We start from the raw sequence: 20,027 nt of genomic DNA on the forward strand, positions 1-20,027 counted from the left end.
GGGCTTTGTGCCCCCTCCCACCTCCTCCCCTCCTCCGTTCTGTTAAATGGTGGTGTTCCCAGGCTCAGTTCTGGTCCTCCTCTCTCCTCATTTGACGTTCGCCTCCGTGGCCATGTGTGCGCCAGGACTCCTCCCACACTCTTTGTCCGCTCCAGACGCCTGACTCCATGTCCAGCTGCCTCCTTGGCGTTTCCGCTTTGAATTCTCAAAGGCACCAGATGTCAACATGGCCAGGACTCACTCACGATAGTCTCCCCCATACCCAGTCCTGTTTCCACATCCGTCTCCCGCAGTGGTCCTGCTTGTGCAGGCCAGGCATCTGCAAGTCCTTACACCTATGCCCAGTTCACACCCATCCAGCACACGTTTGCCCTTCCGTGAGTTCACTTCTCTGCACTCCACTCCCATCAGCCTAGTCCACGGCTGCGTCTGCTCCTACCACATATGTGGAGGGAAGATGTAAACCCCACATCCGCCTCTGTTCCCTCTCCTCTCTTCTCCTCCAGTAGCCTGAGTGCCTCTTCACTATGCCAACATAGTCAGGGGCCCTCTACCCCTATCTTTTTTTTTTCTTTTTGGAGGAAGATTAGCCCTGAGCTAACTACTGCCAGTTCTCCTCTTTTTGCTGAGGAAGACTGGCCCTGAGCTAACATCCATGCCCATCTTCCTCCACTTTATATGTGGGATGCCTACCACAGCATGGCTTGCCAAGTGATGCCATGTCTGCACCCAGGATCCGAACCGGCGAACCCCGGGCCGCCGAGAAGTGGAATGTGCGAACTTAACCACTGCGCCACCGGGCCAGCCCCTCCACCCCCATCTTTCTGCCTAAATCTCTGCAGCGGCTCCCACAGCTCCAGGACAAAGACCCAGCACCTCTCTGTGACTACAAGGCGCTGCCACTGCCTGGCCTTGCCGTGGGCCCCGGACTCCCTCCGCCTGCAAAGAGCACCCCTCTGGACGTCACGGTTCCGCAGACGGGTCGCTCTGCTCCCTCGGCGTGGCCCCTGGACCGCTGTCCCCTCGCCTGCAGTGCTCCCCGTTCTTTGCCTCGTCGATGCTCGGCCTTCGGCGGTCGCCTCAAGCGCTGACTCCCCTAGGACAGAGCCCCTGGGCCCACCCCATGGCGCGCTTCGCAGCTGTAACCCTTCAGTGACTCGGGACAGCTCCATGGGACAGGGGTGCAAGTCCACTCACCTTTATTTCCTAATAGTGAGATGGACGGAGACAGTGACAAAGAGCAGAGAGGAAGGCCTCCCGGAAGGAGCCTCATGGGGTGTCACTCGCCAGTCTATGAGGCCAAGGTGACCTTTGCCCTCTGGGAGCTGCCTGTGGTCTCGCCTGCGTGATCTTCTCCCCACTCTTTCCCCAGGCATGCCTGACAGCACCTAACCTCAGGAACGCCCTCCTGGGTGACTTTGCTCACCTGTTCTCTCTCCTTGGAGCCGAGCTGAAGCTGGGAGGGGAAGGGGCTTTTGAGGTGAACCCAGTCTAGAGATTTCCACGGTGTCATGGTCCCTGGGAGCTCCCCGAGAGGCTGCGGGGGAGAGCGGGGGTGGCTCCTAATGCCAGTGGTCGCCTTTCTAAGTAATAATTTATAACCCATGCCGCTCTGAAAGTAGTCTCAGGGTGCTAATAACTGGAGGTGTCTTTTTAAACCCAGTTTCGGGGAAACGGGAGACAAAACCACGAAAAATCTTTGCGTGCACAAAGATCTGGGGAGGTGTTGACACTGTTGACAGCCTTACCCTCTGTATCTTCCAAAGGTTTTGTATCATGATGATACTACCCATAAGATGGGAAAAGAAAAAAAAAGCAAATCATTTAAAAAACTCGTTTATTTCCCCCTGTCTTGGAATAGCACTTCTGATGTGATGTTACGGAATCTTAATTTCCTACTTATGATCGTTTATTTGCCAAAGTTCCTTATACTTCCATTCTTTACTCCACTGCAAATGGGTCATTTAAAACTCACTGTGTCCTTTGTCCTCTGCGACCGTTCCCTAGAGATGTGACCTCTTTGTTGGGTGCTTTGAAATCGCTGTTTAATCTCGAGCGAGCGCAGCACCCAGAAATTAGAGATGACATGGAGGGGACTGCAGGGCCTCACCGGCTCCCGGGATTGGATCATGGACCATCACCACGTGAAAGGAAAGCAAAAAGCGCAGACAGGTCCTTGAACTGGAAAACCATGAGGTGGAAGTGGGGTGAACATCTGGGAGGATGGCGCTCCCTGAACTCCCCCATTTTCTCGTAGCCAGCTGGAGGGGAAATGAGAGGCGGAGGGAGAGGGGGGGAGTGCTGGGGCGCCCTCCTGCCCCCGCACCCCCGTCACTGCTGCTGCTTCCTTGGTGATGCCCATTTGTAGCCAGGTCTCTGGGGAAGATACTGGAGGCCTGGGTCCCCTGGACGACAGCCTAGGACCTGCAGGACGACTGAGCCAAAGCTTAGTGGAGCCCCCCACATGCCCAACACCAAGGGTCCAGTGCCCGGCTCCTCAAATGTGATCCAGGCTCCAACAGCATCAACCTCACCTGGGAGCCTGTTTGAATGCAGAACCCCTGACCTACTGCATCAGACTCTGCATTTTAACAGGCTGCCCTGGTGATCTGTGTGTACTGTTGAGTTTGGGGAGCGCTGGGCTGGAGGGTGGAGCAGATGCAGTCCCACTCAGGGGTCAAGAGGTAGACACGGCCGGCAGAGGCCAGGGGATAAAGAAGGGTCCTACAGACCAGTGCTCCTCGAGTGTCGTCCTGGACCCGTGCCCGTCTGCAAACATCCACAGTGATGTAAGGACAGAAACTGAGATCTGTGTTTGGAAACTTCCACGGCGCATTGATATGGCTGGTATACTGTACCCAAGCTTGCCTTTGTATGTGGTTTTTATCCATTCATTTTCTAGCAACTCGCTGCTGTATTTCATTTAAAAATTGGTCCAAGGTAGATTGAAAATTAAGGGTAAAAAACCTAGTCCTTTATTGGATAGTTTGAGAAGTGCAGCACGTGGACTGTTATTCAGACCAGGAAGGGGCTAGAGACTGGGGAACAAGCCAGCCTGGGGCCAGCCGGAGAGGGGCTGGCTGTGAGGGTGGCACAGACAGGGCTGGGGCCTGGAGAGCATCCTGGGGAGGCCCTGGGGCTCCTGTCACAGCAGAGCTAAGACGTAGTGGACGCCAGTGCCCCTAGCTGCAGTGGCCACATTTGGCCCTGAGATGAGGTGGGCAGGGACTGGGGGGTCCTCCCAAGGAAGAGAGGAGGTCTTGGTTCTGGTCCACGCTCGGACCCTCAAGTCCTCGGGGCGTCCCTGCTCCCGTAACTTGCCTGCATCCTTCTCTTCTCTCAAAAAGAGAAACCCAGCCTCGGCCAGATTCCAGAAGTCGTGGGTCCCTGGGGCAGTGCCTCTGTGACAGTGCAGTCCCACCCCACGCAGCTGTTTGCACATCTGCTTCTGCTCTGGGGCAGCCAGAGCTGGATGGCTCCCAGCGCCACCTTCCACCAGGACCTCACGATGCAGGCGTGCCAGGGGGTCTGTCGCGAATGCCCTGCCAGCCGGGAATCTGCAGCACACACCGGAAACATGCTTGAGCTCCAGGGACCGGTAGGCCGGAGTTCAAATCCCAGCCCGGCCACCGGCCAGCTGCGGGGTGGAGCAGGTCCGTGTCGGCCCCACGAGAGCCAAGGGTGCCGATGCCGCCCGGGGACTCCCTTTTCAGCGATGTCAGCCCGGTCGTTTCAGGTCAGCCATGCTGAGAGTATTCACCCCGCAGAGGCCCATGAACACTGCACAGCTCGGCTTCTCTTCCTGCTGGAGGGCCAGTTACTACCATTTGCCAGCGCCCGCTGAGCTTTCAGCCAGTTAGCAGTCTCCCTTAGCTTCAGTTTTCACATCTGTAAAATGGGGATGATGGTCATGATGATGACGGTGGTGCCCCTGTGGTTGGGATACAAGTTTGAATGGGTGTAAACGGACCCAGAACAACGAGGATTTAAACAATTTACAAATGTATTTGCTTCTCACTTGACAGTCTGAGCAGGTGCCTCTGTTCTCATCGCCCTCCGTGGGGCTCGTTCTCCCTCCACGCAGCATGGCGTCAGCTCCCTCAGCTTCTGCTCTGGCTCTCCTTGTCCCCAGTTTAGAGACATTCTGTGTCTTCTAGAAGGAAGGCTGTGCCGTAGCCCCTGTGGGCTCCCTCTGCCCTGAATCCAGAGGCGTGCGATGCTGCGGACCCTTTTCTCCGCTTCTTCCGAAACATCCCTTTCCTGAGGCAGCAGGTGGCTCAGGTGTGAGGATGGAGTGGAAGGAGGGGTGTGTGTTTGCGGGGAGGAGCGGTGGTTAATATGTCAAAATAACAGCCCTCCACCTCAGGAACTGTGAGGCGGGTCACAGAGCGACAGACCGTGAAGGCCCCGGTGGTGAGGATGATGATGGTGACAGGGCAGTAACGATGGCGGAGCTCTGGAGCCCTAGACAGACTGAGCTCCACGTTCACCAATCCGTGTAACGCCCGCAGCCGCCCTAAGAGGCAGGTACTTTCTTAGGCCCATTTACCAGATGAGGAAATCAAGGCTCAGAGATAATGGGACATGCCCAGACTCGACCCCTTGCAGAGGAAGCCGCCGGGAGGGAAGTGACACAGTGAGAGCATGGAGGCGCCGGGGCCACCTGTGGTCCTCACACATCCCCATCAACCCTTCAAGACACTTATTTACATTTGTGGGTAATTTCTCACACCACCATCCAAAAAAAGGGCCTGCCTTCAGAGAGCACAAAATACTTCCTGCAGGAAATGACAGTTCAAATTAAAGGAAATTGCCACCTGGTGACATTTGCAGCAGCTTCTCTTTCTACACAGAGCTCAGCCACCCTGGCTGACCCCCGGCTGCCTCCCCAGTGGGCTGCTCCTAGCCTGGGCAGCTTGTGCTGGTTTCCTCGTCCCCTCGTCCTCCCCCCCGCTCCCCTCCCTTCTAACATCCTCCGGACACTCTGGGCCGAGTGCTGTGCTGGCCCCCGGGGCCACAGCAGAGCATGAGGTCAACTCCGCCCTCTTCTCTCTGAGTGTAAACTGTTCGGGGGAGACCGATGATTAAACAGGTTTCCACCTGGTAGTGCGAACCTCTCCTAAGCCCTCGCTCTGGCCGGTACTGGGCCTCAGTCCTCGCAGCAAACAGTGGCACTGTGCTGGTTGTCCTTCCTGGCATTCCTGCCACGACTGTTGTGCCCATTGCCACAGAGAAGACCCTGAATCACAGGCATTCAGAGCGGTCAGGAGAGCCGCACGGGGCTGTGCTCAGCCGCGATCCCTCCTATCCGCAGGGCCAGCGTCTCCACCGCGCCCACAGCATCCCCTGGTCCTCCCTGGTTCCCTGTCAGGAAGCGCCGGGGGCTGCGGGAGGGTCCTGAGCCCTGTCACAACTGCTGCCAAGCCGCAGCCACTCACCGGACGTCTGCCAGCCCCTGCAGAGCTGTTATTTTCCTTGGCAAATCTGGCAGAGAGGGCTCCATTTGTGCAAGGAAACCAGCTCTTTCTAGAATGGCAACAAAGCCCTAGAAAGACAGGCCACCCAGGCGTGGATCCCAGCTCCCTCTCTGAGAAGCGGGCAGTCGTGGGGCTTCAAGATGCGGCCCCCACGCAAGTGGCTCTCCACTGTGCTGCGTGTCCCCATCCCGGGGAACTTAACTGCCCCCGCCCCGGGACTTCTGTGGGCCTCCGCGGTGGGAACCACCGGCTAGACAAGTTCACACGCTCTCTCCGGCAAGCCATGTCGGGTTCCCATGTGCTGCAAAGAAATCGCTAAACACGCCCGTTCGTTTGGTACTGTCTGTGGCTGCTTGCAAACCACAAGGGCAGTTGAGTAGCTGTGACAGAACACCTGGGCCCCAAAGCCTCACACGTTTACCATCTAGATCTTTACAGAAAAAGTTTGCCCACCGCTGGACTGGACAACCCTTACTCAACCTTCTTAACGTCCTTCTAGCTTAAAACTTGGCCCCTTAAGTTGAGGTGATTTCTTTCGGTGTACATCAGGCCTGGGCCTCTTGGGGCAAGGGCCTCTCGGAGCCGTCCCGGTGGCCCCGAGCACAGCAGGGGGCCTGGCCCGCGGGAGATGCTCACAGCTGGTGGCTGTTGTTGGATGAGTTAACTGGTGAACTTTGGGCTTCTCAGCAGCAAGGTTTGGGTGACTGGGGAGGGGAGGGGCCATGCCGGGGGGCTGGTTCTCTCCTTAAACATCAGCTCTTTTGCTCCCTGGCCCCTCTCCACAGGGCCGAAGCTCCCTACGGAGACCAAGGAGGTGCCCAGCATGAGGCCTGGAGGAAGAGGATCCCAGGAGGAGAAGCCATGAGAACTGGGGACCTGGGTTGGATCTGGGAATCAGCTCGACGTTAAGACTGTGGAATTCAGGAGAGTGTGGGAGGCCCCCATGTGGCAGGGCTGGTACCCATTCACCCAGAGGCGCTGGGCACGGCCAGGTGGTGTTCCAGGATGAGGATGGGCTCCAGGACTGGTCTAACCTCCCATCCAGTGTTTGAATCTGGTTGCAGCTTCACGACTGGCAATAGTCCAGCCTCGAGCCCCTCTGGGGATGGGGGAACACAACCCCTTGCTGGGTATACGTGCAGCGTGACTTGGAAGAGCGAAAAAACTGGAAAACACCTAAATGTCTAGCAATAGGGTTTTGAATGTTAATTTTTCTCTCACATACAACTATGAGGAAAAAGGATGAGTGAGATTTATGTGTACTGATGTAGAAAGACATTGGAAATGTATGGGTAAGTGAAAAAAATCAGGTGACAAAAAAGTATGTTTAATTTGAGACTATGTAAAAAAAAAAGTGAATTCTGAAAAGATAAATGGTAAACTACTAACGGTGGTGATCCCGCCACGTGGAGGGGGATTGTAGGGGGATTTTTGCTCTCTATGGAGTTGGAATTTTTTTTGGAACAAGATTGTGCTATCAGGAAAATAACAAAAATGTTTCCAATAAATGAAAAGAAAAAAAGAAAAAAGGCCACCTTTCCTTATAGTGGACCCCCCACAGCATCAGCTGCTTTCCTGCAGCATCATCACTCAGGCCTCTGTGCAGCTGTCCGGGCCCCCAGGCCAAAGATGACATCTGTAAACAAGAACTGTGTCCAGAGTTTGTACCCTGGGAGCACAGGCCTAGCCCCTTGGCACAGGTGGCATGAGCATCCTCAGTGGCATTATTCAACGTCTGTCGCTTTCTGACTCGCATGCAAGCTTGTCTTCCTCGTAGATGGGGAGCTTTCCGAGGGCAGAGACGTGAAGGAGACGTTTCTGTCCCGCTCACAGCGTCTGGTGAAACTACACAGAGCTGGTCCCCGGGGGCCTCCTGTTGAATGAATCAATGAACAATCTTAGGGGACCAAAAATGGTCAGTGCATACCCGGGAGAAAAGAGGACAGCAGTTGACAGAACAGGAGTGGGGAGAGAAGGGAAGACGCCGTGCTGAGGGCACTGGAGAGAGTGTGGGGGAGGCCCTGGGTGTGAGGCAGGAGGCGAGAGGTTCCAGGCCAGCTTTGCGGCAAGGAAAAGGCAAGGAGAAGAATGGAGGAGAGACGTCAAGATGTAGGGCTGCAGATAGGGAGCTGGAGGGCCTTCCAGTGTCTTTAGGCGACACAGGAACGAGTGGAGTTGTCTTCACTTCAGGGGACTCGTGTTTCTCTAAAGTGATGCGCACTTGGCCTGGACCGTGTGGAGCTCGAGCTTACCTAGGCTGCAAATGGACGCGTGCCATGTGGGAACGTGGTCCCCCCACTCTGGCCCGGTCATTGGCGGGTGGGAGTGAGGAGCCACATGAGAGAAGCTGCGGCTGCCTCCACTTGACCCTGGTCAGCCTCTGTTGTGTGCTTGTCGCCCCCGCCCGAGCCAGGAGAGGCGGTCCCCCCGCCCGAGCCGCCTTGGTCTTGAGATGCCAGAGAAGGAAGCCACGCAGGAGAGGCGCTCACTGTCTGGGAGGGCCGAGCGCTGTGCCGGAGGCCAGAGGACCAGGGCTTTGTTTCTATGTAGTAACGTCTTTGGGAAACGTTGCAATTTAGTTAAGAAAAGTGACAGAGCTAATCAATGTCTGTTGCCCCCAAATCTCAAAATAGAGGTAAATTCACAAGAAAGTTCCAGACTTAACCCCCTGTAGTCTCATTATCTAGCACTAATCACCATTGGCCTGTGGTATATACTGTGCCGAATAAGTTTTTGTGCCCATCAGTGTGTAATTTTTTTTTTTTCGAGGAAGATTAGCCCTGAGCTAACTGCTGCCAATCCTCCTCTTTTTGCTGAGGAAGACTGGCCCTGAGCTAACATCGTGCCCATCTTCCTCTGCTTTATATGTGGGACACCTAACACAGCATAGCTTGCCAAGTGGTGCCATATCCGCACCCGGGATCCAAACCCACAAACCCCCGGCCGCCGAAGCAGAACGTGCACACTTAACAGCTGCGCCACCGGGCTGGCCCCTGTGTGTACTTTTTTAGACAAATCAAACTATACACATTCTTTGTAATACACCATTTGCATATAATTGGATGACTTTGTGAGAACACGTGGGTGTGCATCCCTCTTCTCCCTCTGGTTTATTAGCTGTGTGGCTCCTGACTGGTCATATCGCCTCCCAACGCCTCCCTCAGATTCTCCATCAGTAAGTGGAAATACTGCCGCCCATCTCGCCGGGCTGTGGTCCGGGTCCCAGGGGGCGGTGGTGCCCAGCCGCTTTGCAGAACGTTCTCCAGAGGGTCCCGGCTCTCTGCCCGGTCAGCCTGCTCTCTCTCACACAGGCTTTTGGGTTCTTTTCTTTCCAGGATCGAGAAGGGGGATGGGACCGAGGAGGAGGACCTGCGCTTAGCTTGCCGCCACGAGAGATGCCCCGCCCGTAAGTGGCTTTATCTGCAGGAGCCGTTGCCCCAGCGTCGTGGGCCATCCGAGGAGAAACAACCCTGGACGTAGACGTGAGCCAGGCCAGCCTCTCCCTGCGCCCCTGCGCTCTCCCACAGACGCACACTTCAGATGGGGAAACTGAGGCTGGCGTCTTAGCGTACCAAGTCCTCTGCACACAGCGACCCCAGCCCTCCCAGTGGGGTTGGGATGCTAAGAAAGCAGAGGGGACTCGGGCGTGCTTGCAGGCGGGCCAGCGAGCTCTGGCTCCAGGCCAGGCCGCGCTTAGCCACTGGCCTGAGGGAGAACAGCTTCAGGGCTGAACTAGCCAAGCCAGGGAGGGGGCAGTGGACAAGATTGTCTGAGCCTTGGATGCTCCTGGCAGCATTGACTTCACATGCCCCACTATGAGGGATGCCATCGCCGGAATCCAGGGTACCCGTTAGGAAAACAAATGTCTGGACCAGAAAGCAAAGGGGAGGTAAGAGGAGAGAAAGGGCCCTGCTCCAGACAGGAAAGGGAAGAGCCGATGTGAGGTTACAGTTAAAGTGGCAGAATCTCAGCTGTTCCTGCTGAATGCCCCCCACACGCTCCCTGCCCACCCCACCCCAGGCTTCACGTGCCTGATCACGTATTCTCGCTGACTCCCAACTCCTACAACCAGGATTACTATCCATATTTTGCAGATGAGGAAGTTAAGGCTCAGAGAGGTGGAGCAACTGGCTCAAGGTCACACAGCTTAGCTAGTCAGTGGCAGAGCAGTTAGAGCAGACACTGTCAGTGCGCTGCCCCCATCTCTCAGACCTTTCAGGAAGCTCCAGTGCCTTCCAACTGCCAGTGTCTACATCTCTGTGCCTGGGGGCTTCAGCTGCCTGCACTCGCAGAAGACGAGCCGTGCAGGGGCTCCCCCGAGGCGTGTGTTTTCACAGCCCTCGTGGGACTGGTTCACAGCCGGCTCTGGGTTGGCTGCCTCCCTTTCCTGGTGCCACTTTCCCTGTCTCAGCCGGCTTTCCCAGAGCTCCTTCATCTCTCCCCTACACCCTGATTCCTGCCCCAGGGCCTGCTTCTGCGGACACCCGGACTGAGGCAGAGGGGTTTCACCTCAGGCCCGTCTGACTCCCAGTCCGCGGTCCTGGTCACTGAGGGAGCGATGGCTCTGTGTGGAGGGAGGAGCTGAGGTGGGTGAGGAGCCTGGAGGAGGCCTGGCTGAAGAAGGGGAGAGGGGCTACTCTTCACCCCTGGGGGAGAGGCTCCCATAGGAGGCACTAACCCAGGAAGATGGCCCAAACCCTAACGACCTTCCCCAGGAACGAGGCTTGTGCTGGAGTGGACACTGGGTTCATACGCCGGGGCTCACACACCGCCGTGGTTTCATTCCGGTATCTGCGCTAGGGTGGTGGGCTTCCTGGAGGAAGGGGTCAGGAACTAGGACATGGAGCCATGGGGAGCGCCCGCCTCAGCGATAACAGAGGGGATTGGAAATCCACCCAAGGGCTGAGGAAGCACATGACGGGGATAAGGGCTAGGGCCCTGGCATGTTCCCAGCACCGCCGGCTCCCCTGCCTGGGCCTGAGCCTCCCGGCTCCCCACAGAGTGGGCAGGAAACCCTGGATGGAAAGAGACCATGGGGCTCGCCTTGGGGGCAGCTGGGGAGCTGGTGGGAGGAAAAGCCGAATCCCGGGGCCCAAGGAAGAGTCGGGGGGCTTCCACAGAGCCGCCGCAGCTGAGACCTACGGATGACAGGAGTCAGCAAATAAAGAGACTTCCGGGCAGAGGGGCCGGCAAGTCCAAGTGCCCGAAGCAGGAACAGGGAGGCAGTGTGGCTAGAGCGGGGAGAGCGATGGGGAGAGTGGGAGGAGAGGGGTGGGGGGCACAGAAGGCAGGACCATGGGAAGGCCTTGGCTACGCAGTGGGGAGCCCGGGGGCACTTTGAGCAGGGAGAGACACACCCACATTATCTGTGTCTTTATCTATACCTATATCTTTATCTATACATTCACCTGCTTATTTATCTACATCCGTATCCATCCATCCATCTGCAATGTGGGCAAAGGGTTGAGGAGGAGGGTGAGATGCCAGCAGACCAGTTCAGATGTGCTGCCGTCATTCCCGGGACAGACGATGTGGCCTGACCTGTGGAGATAAAAGCGGGTGGACTCAAGAGCCCTGTGCTGAAGAATTGTCAGAGTGTCTTAGTCTGGGTTCCTCCGGAAGCAGATCCCGAGATAAGGATTCAGCAGCAAGTCCCTTATTTGGGTGATCCCAGGAAACACAAGTGGGAGTGGCGGAGAAGAGTGAGCAGGGAAGGCACATTGTCAGGGTGGCCACCACCAGGGGCCCCTTGGGGGGCCAGGCAGCTGGCGCAGAGCACACGCGGCTGAGTCGGCCCCGCGGTGCTTGTTTGATGGCCACTGTTTGGGGTGGGGCGGAGAAAGCCCTGGTGCCCTCGGAGGTCAACAGCGTGCTCCATACTGGGGGCCCAGGGCCTCAGCTGGTCTGATTGGAGTGAGGAGCCTGGGCTATGCACAGGTGATTTGCTCCAGCAGTTGAGGGCTGGCATCACCGACTGATGGATGTGGAAAGGACAAGTTTGTGGGGCATGAGGATGCTCTGTCTGTGTTGAGTTCAAGGGGCGTGTAGGGATGGGAACGGAGCTAGTTGAAGCCAGGGGACTGCTGAGATCAACTGGGAGAATGTGTGGGGAAGGGAGAGAGAGTTCCCAGAAGCAGCCCTGGAAAGTGGTGGGGAAGGGGCTGCCGAAAGCTGTCAGCTGCCCCCCAAGGTTTTCCAAATCCTGGCTTCCTGGGGGCGAAAGGAGCCTCTGATCCCACAGCCCCTCTGCCAGGTGTGCCTTTCCAGGCAGCCCAGCTGGCGGGGACAGCCTTTCCCCGGGGGTCAGCAGAGGCACTGGGGGCTCAGAGTTAAACAATGGCTTAGGAAAAGATCTCTCTGCTGTCAGAGGCAAAGGGGGAGTCAGCGCCGCCCCGTGTGGGGTGGAAAGTCAGCGGGAAATCTTCGGTCGCTTTAATGAACCTAAAGTGCGCTCTTCTGTGGCCAGAGGAAAGTCCTTTAATCATTCATTTATTCCACAAATCTTTACTAAAGATGCTTCTCTGGGCTGGGCCCCATGCTGGGCTCTGGAACACGGAGATGAATAAGGCCTGTTCCTGGCCTGGGGAGCTCCCGAGCCATCGCCGTAGCGTGCAGGTGCAGCTTTACTGGGGTCAGTGCGGGCACTGTCATGGCAGAGGTGTGGGCCCCCCAACCCTGGCTCAGGGGGATGGGGAAGGTGGGGCACGGAGGAGGGATGGCCGGGAGGGACTTAGCCAGCGGTGGTCTGCCTGGTACAATTCTACAGCCATAGTGATGACACCTGGACCTGGTTATGAAAATAGCCAACAAGAACTCAGTCCCACCAGGTCTGATGATAATACCTCACCCTCGTGTATGTTCTGAGGATTTTACTTTATCATTCATTTAATCCTAGATACAGCCCCATTTTACAGATGGAGAAAGTGAGCCCAGGGAGGTTGTGGCTATGCCAGGAAGGGGGGAGATGAGATTTTCACCCATTCCGTCTGGCTCCAGAGCCCAAACCCTGAGCCACTAGGGTGAGCTGCCGTGTGTGCCTCCAGGGCTGGGCACACCCCGTCTGCCACACCCTGGGCAGGGTACCGGGATGCGGGGCCCAGCCACACGTGGACTCTGTCCTTGCAGAGCCCATGGGCTGGAAAAGCAGCCCGGTCAGACCATCTTGGGAAATGATGCCACCTCCAGAACACAGCCTCTTAGCTGCTAGTGGGTTCTGGGCCAAGAAAATATTTTGGAAATGCCTGGACGAGTTTTGCAATATTTCTGCACTGAACAGCTGCTCAGATCTGTGGTGGGCTGACTTGCCGGCAGGAGGAACAGAGGAGGAGGAATGTCAGAGAGCCCGCGTTATTAAACGCTTGCTGTGTGCAGGTCTGCGCTGAGCATTTACAGCCATCTCATCTGATGCTGGCACAGCCCCGGGAAGGACGGATGATTATCCTTATGTGTAGACGGAGAGACCAAGGAGCTGAAAGGCAGACTGACTTCGCTGAGGGCTCTGGGCCCCTGGGGGTACAACTCAGCTTGGTGTATAGAACTGCCGCCCTACCCTGGGAATGAGGCTGTCCTGCTCTGGCCTCACCTCCTCCCTCCCTCCTCCGCCTCGTTCTGCTCCAGCCACCCTGGCCCGTGTCCTCCCTGAACATGCACATGCTTTCCCTTCACAGAGTCCTTGCACTTGCTGTTTTCTCTGCCTGGAATGCTCTCCCTCTGAATCTCTGCATGGCTGGCATTGTCTCACCTTTAAGTCTGAGCTGGAAGGCCACTTCCCCAGTCACCCTCCTACCACCGTGTTTTCTTTTCCTCATAGCCTCGCTTCCTCTCTGAAATTATCTTTTTATTTTTATGTCCTTGGTTTTGCTTTGCCGCCTCTCTCCACTGGGTTCCATGAGAAAGGCACCTGTCTTGTTTTGTCCACATCTGCATCTGAGAGCCTGGGACAGTGGCACGCAGTCAGTGCTCCATTGCTGTGTCTGAATCGCCAGGCTTCTCCTGCTGTTTCCCTCCCGAGCAGCCGCTTGCACATAAGCAGTTACGGGAACTTTTGCTTATCCTGACTGCTCCAAAGGTTGCTATTTTTTTTCTTGTGACATGGATTCTGCCACCATTTTTTTTCCTGAGGAAAGAGTTTGCGCTTGAAACCTGCCTTTGGGCTCTGCAGTGCCACCAGCTAGCGCGGCAGCCCATCAGAGGTGACACTTGGCGGCGATGCCGCTGTGCGGTCCTCGTGTCGGCGTCTTCCTTTCAGGGGCATCTGGGGATTGCAGTTGGTCGCACCTGTCAAGTTCAGCACCCAAGACAGGCTTCTGATTTTGCCAGGTGTGTCTGTAAGGCTGGGCCGGGCAAGAGGCTGTCACTTGCCGGGTACAGAGGTGGCTTCTGGGAACTCCGTCTACACGGGTCTCTGCTGCTGCTGCCCTCGAAATAGCAGAGGGAATTTCAAGACAGACTTTTCTTGGCCCGGAGCAACTTGGCATTTTTATTAGATAAAAGTCAAATCCAATCTGTTACTGCTCCAGTCGGCTTCCTTTATTCAAATGGAAACAGACAATATTTCTGAAATAAATATCAAGGCCAGCTCGCGGGGCACCCAGACGGGCATGCAGCTGGGAGATATCTGAGACCCCAGTCCTGGCGGGTGAGAGATCCAAGCCAGCATCAGCATCAGAATGCCGGGGAGGGCTCCTCAGCACGTGGATTGCAGGGGCCCACCCCTGAGTGTCTGGCGCGGGAGGTCGGGGAGGGGCCTGGGAGTCTGCATCCCGGCCACGCCCAGTGGTGCTGCTTCCGCTGGTCCACAGACCCAGTTCTGAGCGGCACTCAGCTCTGGGCCGCGTCCTCCTGAAGCTGCCGCCAGGAGCAGCTCTGCACTTTGTCACTTGCTGGGCTGTTCAGCAGCTTCTGGGTGGAAACTACTGCTTCTAGGCCCAGGAGCCCTCCAGTCCATCCTCCTGAGTCACAAAGCTGATCTTGTCTCCCCTGCCCCACCTGCAGCTCCAGAGCCTCCTGCGAGGATCCCTGGTGGGGCCACTGCGCCAGCCCGTCGCACATTCTCACAGATGTTCTGTCAGTCACTCTTCACTCTTGGAATCCTTCTTCGCTAACTCTCTCCCTACCAGAATGGAAATGTCCTGGGGACAGGGACCTTGTCACTGCATTCACGTGGCGACCCCGGTGCCTAGCGCTGGCCGGCCGTCAGCACGTGCTGGGAATGATTGAGCTCACTGAGTCCTCACGCGGTGGGTGGTTACCTGGAGGAGTGTTTCCAGTTCCCAGGTGACGAGGTTTGGGTTCTGAGAAGCAAGGTCATTGGTCCTGGGTCACAGGGCTGTGTGGCACCAAGCTAAAGCTGTGCCCTTCTTCTCCGCCCGTTTTTGCCCAAAGCACTGCTCCTCCCATCACGCCTGATCCTAAGAAACACTTGGGGGCAGCTGTTAAAATCCGACTTTCCCTGGAGATCCCAGTCGCTCGGTTTGGGGCAGGGTCATCAGGCGAGTCTGGTGACAAGGCAGAAACCCCAGGGACCCGTGGGCTTCTTACACCTGGTGCGCGGCGCCGTTTGCGACCATGAGCCTCTGCTCCTCCCCCGGCTGGCCCCGTGTGTCCTGCTCTGCAGCCACACAGACCTTCTTGCTCCCCCTCCCGCCCACACTGCCGGGCTTTTCACACCTCCCGCAAACCTCATCTACCTGCCAACAAGCTACTCCACACCCTGCTCCTTCTGCCTGACGTCATCTGCTCCCTTCCTCCATTTGGCAAGAAACGAACCCCACCAGTGGAATTGCGAGCTTCACGGTGCTTTCGAAGTCTAGCTCAGTCTCTGGGGATGGCAGCCCACCACCCCCATTCCGCGGCCGAGGCAGTCATGTTCAGCTCTGCATTTTCCTGTCTTGGCACGCGTGTCTTTGAGGCAGAATTTTACGGTGGTTATGAGCCAGCCTTTGGAGTGAGGCTGCCTGGGTTCAAACCCCAGCAGTGAGACCTTGGACAGATGACAACTGCTCTGGGCCTCAGTTTCCTCATCTGTAAGACGGGCATAGTAATGGCACCTAACTCGTATTTCTGAGGATCCAGTGAGCCAGTGGACGTGAGGCACAGCGAGTGGCGACAGCAAGAGCTGTTGGCATGTTCGCTCTTATCGTCTCTCCTATGTGTGTCTGTCCTCTCAGACTGTGAGCACCCAGAGGGCCTCTGCATCTCGCTCTTGTCTGTAGACCTAGCATCCAGCATGGAGGCTGACACGCAGTAGGTGCTCAACAAATGTTTCGTAAGAGAGGGAAGGAATCAGTAGTCTGGGGGCAGGTAGCAGGTTAGGTGGATTCAGCCTGATCCCAAGTGTGGAGAAGAGATGGAGAGACTGTTATGGCCCAGAAACAAGAGGTTCTAGAAGATGGACTCCAGTGAAGAGAAGGGTGGGGCCGCCATTCGATCTCTCGGACAGTCTGCCCCCAAGACAGATCAGAGACCCAACCTTCCCCGCCACGTGGATCCCACACATCCCACACACACCTGCTCTTCTTCCTGAATCCTCCATTGTTTATCCATTCAACAGATCTACTCTCGACACTGTACCTGGAATTGTGCTAGGTACTGGGGACAAAGCGATTATTAAAAGCAGAGCTAGTCTGTGTCCTGGTGTCACATACAGCCCTAGTAGGGGAAACTTGGAGGAAACAAGTAAAGAGCTGTTACCAAATAAGATGAAGCCCCTTACGGTGCAGACTTACAGAGGAGGGTCAGCTTAGAAAGGCAGTTGGGGTGCCCTCACTGAGGTTGTGGCATTTTAGGCAGCAGAAGAGGGATGACGATGTCTCTAGCTAAAGGGTCTCCAAAGCCAGACAGTGCAGTGCCAACTTTGATTCGTTTCTCTGGGACTCCCCACATCCCATCTCTTTCTAGAGGTGAGAGTTCAAGGTTAGGCAGCCAGAAAGGAGGCTCTAGAGAGAGGCCTTCAGCACCTCGGACAGAGGGAGGGCGAGTAGCCTGACGATACTGCCTTGTAAAGGGGTCTGGCTCTTCCCGTGCAGGGCTGGGCTTCTGTGGGGTCAGAAGCAGCCATACCAGCCACCTGCCCACCCCCGGGGCCTGCCCACCCTCACTAATTCCTCTACCAGCTTCAGAGCACCTTGGGCAAGTCACTTCCCCTGTCAGGGCTCCGGTTCCCCCACCTGCACACATGTGGTGGCATTGGCATTCTTGGTCTTGAAGGGCCCTTCCAACCCAGTGAGTCCATTTTGGAACAGTGGGTGTCATTTCACTCAGTTCAGCAGAGCTAAGAGCTGATTCCCCGGGACCTTGGTGCCTTGGAGAGGGTTTAAGACCGTGATTTCCTAGAGAAGGATTGGAAAGTGAGGACTGGAAGAGACTGGATGTTAAATTTGTTCATGTTTTGCTATTTGGAATAAAAAGAGAAGAGAAATCACATCTTCTGAGAAGCTCCTATGGGCTGAATACTCTGCTAAGCCCGGGAGGTTCCCAGGGAATTTAAACACAGTGCTTGCTACCAACTCTCTGAGTGGGACCTTGGATAAATCTCTTTCCGCCAGCGGACTTGGGCTTCCCCATCTGTGAAGAGAGGTGGTGGAACCCCCCACCCCCAGTACTGGCATTTTGTTATTTTCACATCTCTATGAGGTGGGGTAATGAAGGACTTCTAGCAGGGGTCCTGCTGGGCCTGCTGACTCCTTTGTGACTCACGTCCATTTGTAGGCTCTGAGGTGAAGTTACTTGTCAGAAGCCACACAGCTTAAAAAAAGTTCACACAGCTTGTCAGCAGTAGAGTGTGGACTTGAACCTTTGACTGTCAGACTCCAAGTACAGTTTTTCTCCCTCTGAGCCTGTGCCCAAAGGAGGAGAGGCTGAGCAAAGAGCCTCTTGTAACGTACAGAATCTCAGATGAGGAAGGGAGGCAGAGCTCGTCCCTCCAACTTAGGAGTCACTCCTTCCTCCTGCATGGTTTCTTCGTTTGTTATAAAACTTGTCATAAAAAGTCAGCTCAGGACTTGCTCTGTGCGCAGCCAGGTGCTGGGGGCTGAGGGCCCGGGATGAAGCAGATCCAGGCCCTGCTGCATGGAGTCCTGAGGTTAGGTGGGGAGACCCCAACCACACAACGCTGTCGTCTCAGCCAGCGCAGGGGGAGAGGATGGGCACAGAGGAGGGAGCGAGGCCTCCGCCTGTGAGGTCACAGAGTGCCTCCCAGAGCGGGCAGCATTTAAAAGAGGAGTGGGAGACGCAACAGCCAGAGAACAGCAGGGAAGGGCAGCTGGCCAAAGGACCAGAATGTGCAAAGCCACAGAACAGAGCCATGAAACAGAGGCCTGGAAACAGTCAGAGATCAGAACTGGCTTCCTGTGGGCTGAGTCCAGCCTGAGAGATGCTTCTTGGCCTGAAGGTGATTTAAAAGGTTTTAAAAGCCTTAGTTGTCATCATTTAAGAACAAGGAGATTTTATTTCGAAATCCTGATTTTCAGTTTCTGTGAACTTTTTGGAAGATCCACTCTCACAGTCCATGGCAACAGTTGGGCAGAGCTGAGGAATGTCTGCTCCTGGCCACTTCACCCGCTGATGTTCTTTGCTTGGGCAGTGGACTTTCTGAGGTGGGATTCCCCAACCTACGGCAGATGGCTTTTTTCTTTTTTCTTGCTGGTGACTGGTCTAAAAGTAAAGGCACTGGGTGCGGGGAAGTGAGCTGGGAGTCTGGGGGGCTGGGGGTGCTCCCCCAGCCTGGGGGGACAGAGCCTTCCTCCTCACTGGAAATGGCTTTGGGCCCCAAGCCCCTCCGGGGAGGCTGGAGAGGGGAGGAGGGCCCCGGTCCTCGGTGCCTTGACCTCCTCACCCAGGGGACAAGGAGCTGGTTTTAACTCAAGGAAGGACAGAGGCCATGGCCTTCCTTTCTCCTTAAAAATACGTGATCATTTTCTCTCCGTTCCAATGAACTCGCCAAGGTTCCGCCTGTTGGCAACAGCAAGAGCAGCTACAATCACTTCTAAATACTCATTTAGAAAAACAATCAAAGCTTCCTGTGCACCAAATATTTATTCTAGATCAAGAAGGAATTCAAACACCTCTATCTTGGCAGCAAGCACTTCCAGAGAACACCACTGTTTCAGTGACTGGGGCCAAAACAAATGTTTCTCCTGAGGCCAAACGATTCCAGAATGTTTGCCAAATGTTGCCTACTTTTTACTTTTTAAAATATAGTAAAATTAGCAAAGCACCAACATTAAAGAGTATTAAAAACAGAAAAAAAGCCAAAGCAAAACAAAAAATATGTCCCCCCCCCGCTGTTGGCATGAGCGTCTGTGCTTCGCCTGCTGCCTTCTAGCTTTGTTATCAGGAAGAATCTCCCCACAGTCGGAGCCACTCTGGGTGTGAAGGAAGAGTAATGAACGGCCTGTCCGCGGAGGTGTGCAAGCGGGAGCGTGACTTCAGCAGGAATTCCCACTGAGGGGGCTTGCTATAAACAGGTGTCTGACCCTAAAGAATGACAAAAATGTCTGAGCATCCATTAGAGCTCCGAGTAGGAAAACAAAGCAACATGGAACAAATTTCCTGTACTGCAGAAGTTGGCATCAGGAAGAAACTGACTTAATGCAGCTCCACCATAGCTGTGGATCCTGAGGCAGCCACTTATCCTTGCTGAGTCTCAGTCCCCCCATCTGTAAAATGGGTGGCAGCTACCTCACAGGCTTGCGGGACTAAAATCGAGTGGGGCTTGTCAGTTTTCTTCCTGGCCCTCCAGCCTGCCCTCCACCCCGGCTCTCCTCCCTCTGTTTTCCTCTCTCTGGCTCCACCTCTGTCGACCCACCACGGAGCATTCTCCATGGGTCGAGCCATCGCTCTCCTGGGTTCATGGTCTAAGGGGGGCAAAGCTGGGCAGTGCCACTCAGTGTGGGTCCTCCAAGATGAGGAGACCCTCAAGGGCCGGGGGAGGCTGTGGGGCGGCTTCCTGCAGGAGGGGAGGCTTGAGCTGGGCCTGGAAGGTTCGAGTGACTGTAGGTACAAGGATTTTAGGCAGGGCACTGGGTGGAGACGGAGAGGGTTCTGGTGTGTTAGAAAGATGTTAAGGAAGCATTTGCTCTAAGGCAGGGAGTAAGCTTCCGAGAATCAAGGAAAACACAAGACTGAGGATGCTGGATCAGGACGAGCCTCCTAGCCCTTCCGCTTGGCCGGACTGTCAAGAGCAGGGGGCAGTGGTGGGGAGGGGGCAGGGTCTCTGCCCACTGCCCTGGCCCACAGAGCTGCTCACAGCTTTGGCCACACCCATGCACTTGCCCACTGTCCCGGGGTCAAGTAAGGACCGAGGCTGGGAGCTGTTCACACTGGTCCTTCCAGCCCTCCCACCGTGCACTGAGCCCGTGGAGGCACACAGCAGAGCTCAGGGAAGGCTGACAGGGCAGGTGCATGGCCTGATGTGGGGGGTGAGTGTGTGGGCAGTGGCTGTGCAGGATCAGTGGGTGCAGTGGGGATTGCTGGGTGGGTAGTCAGGGGAAAGGAGGATGGAGGGTTTGGTGGGGGGCACATGGGGGTTAGAGATGGTGGATGTGCCAG

The 20,027-nt window shown here is 55.9% G+C and overlaps 1 protein-coding gene across 2 annotated transcripts in view; it reads left to right on the top strand.

The window, feature by feature from the left end:
- GSG1L (GSG1 like) overlaps nt 1–20,027 on the top strand; it is a 211,959-nt gene that overhangs the window by 188,530 nt on the left and 3,402 nt on the right. For both annotated transcript variants that reach the window (XM_070566511.1, XM_070566512.1), the window contains one exon: nt 8,813–8,883. In XM_070566511.1, coding sequence (XP_070422612.1) covers nt 8,813–8,883 — 71 coding nt within the window. The remainder of the gene's footprint in view (nt 1–8,812; nt 8,884–20,027) is intronic.

Source organism: Equus przewalskii, chromosome 12 (genome assembly GCF_037783145.1).
Source record: "Equus przewalskii isolate Varuska chromosome 12, EquPr2, whole genome shotgun sequence".
Classification (NCBI taxonomy): domain Eukaryota; kingdom Metazoa; phylum Chordata; class Mammalia; order Perissodactyla; family Equidae; genus Equus; species Equus przewalskii.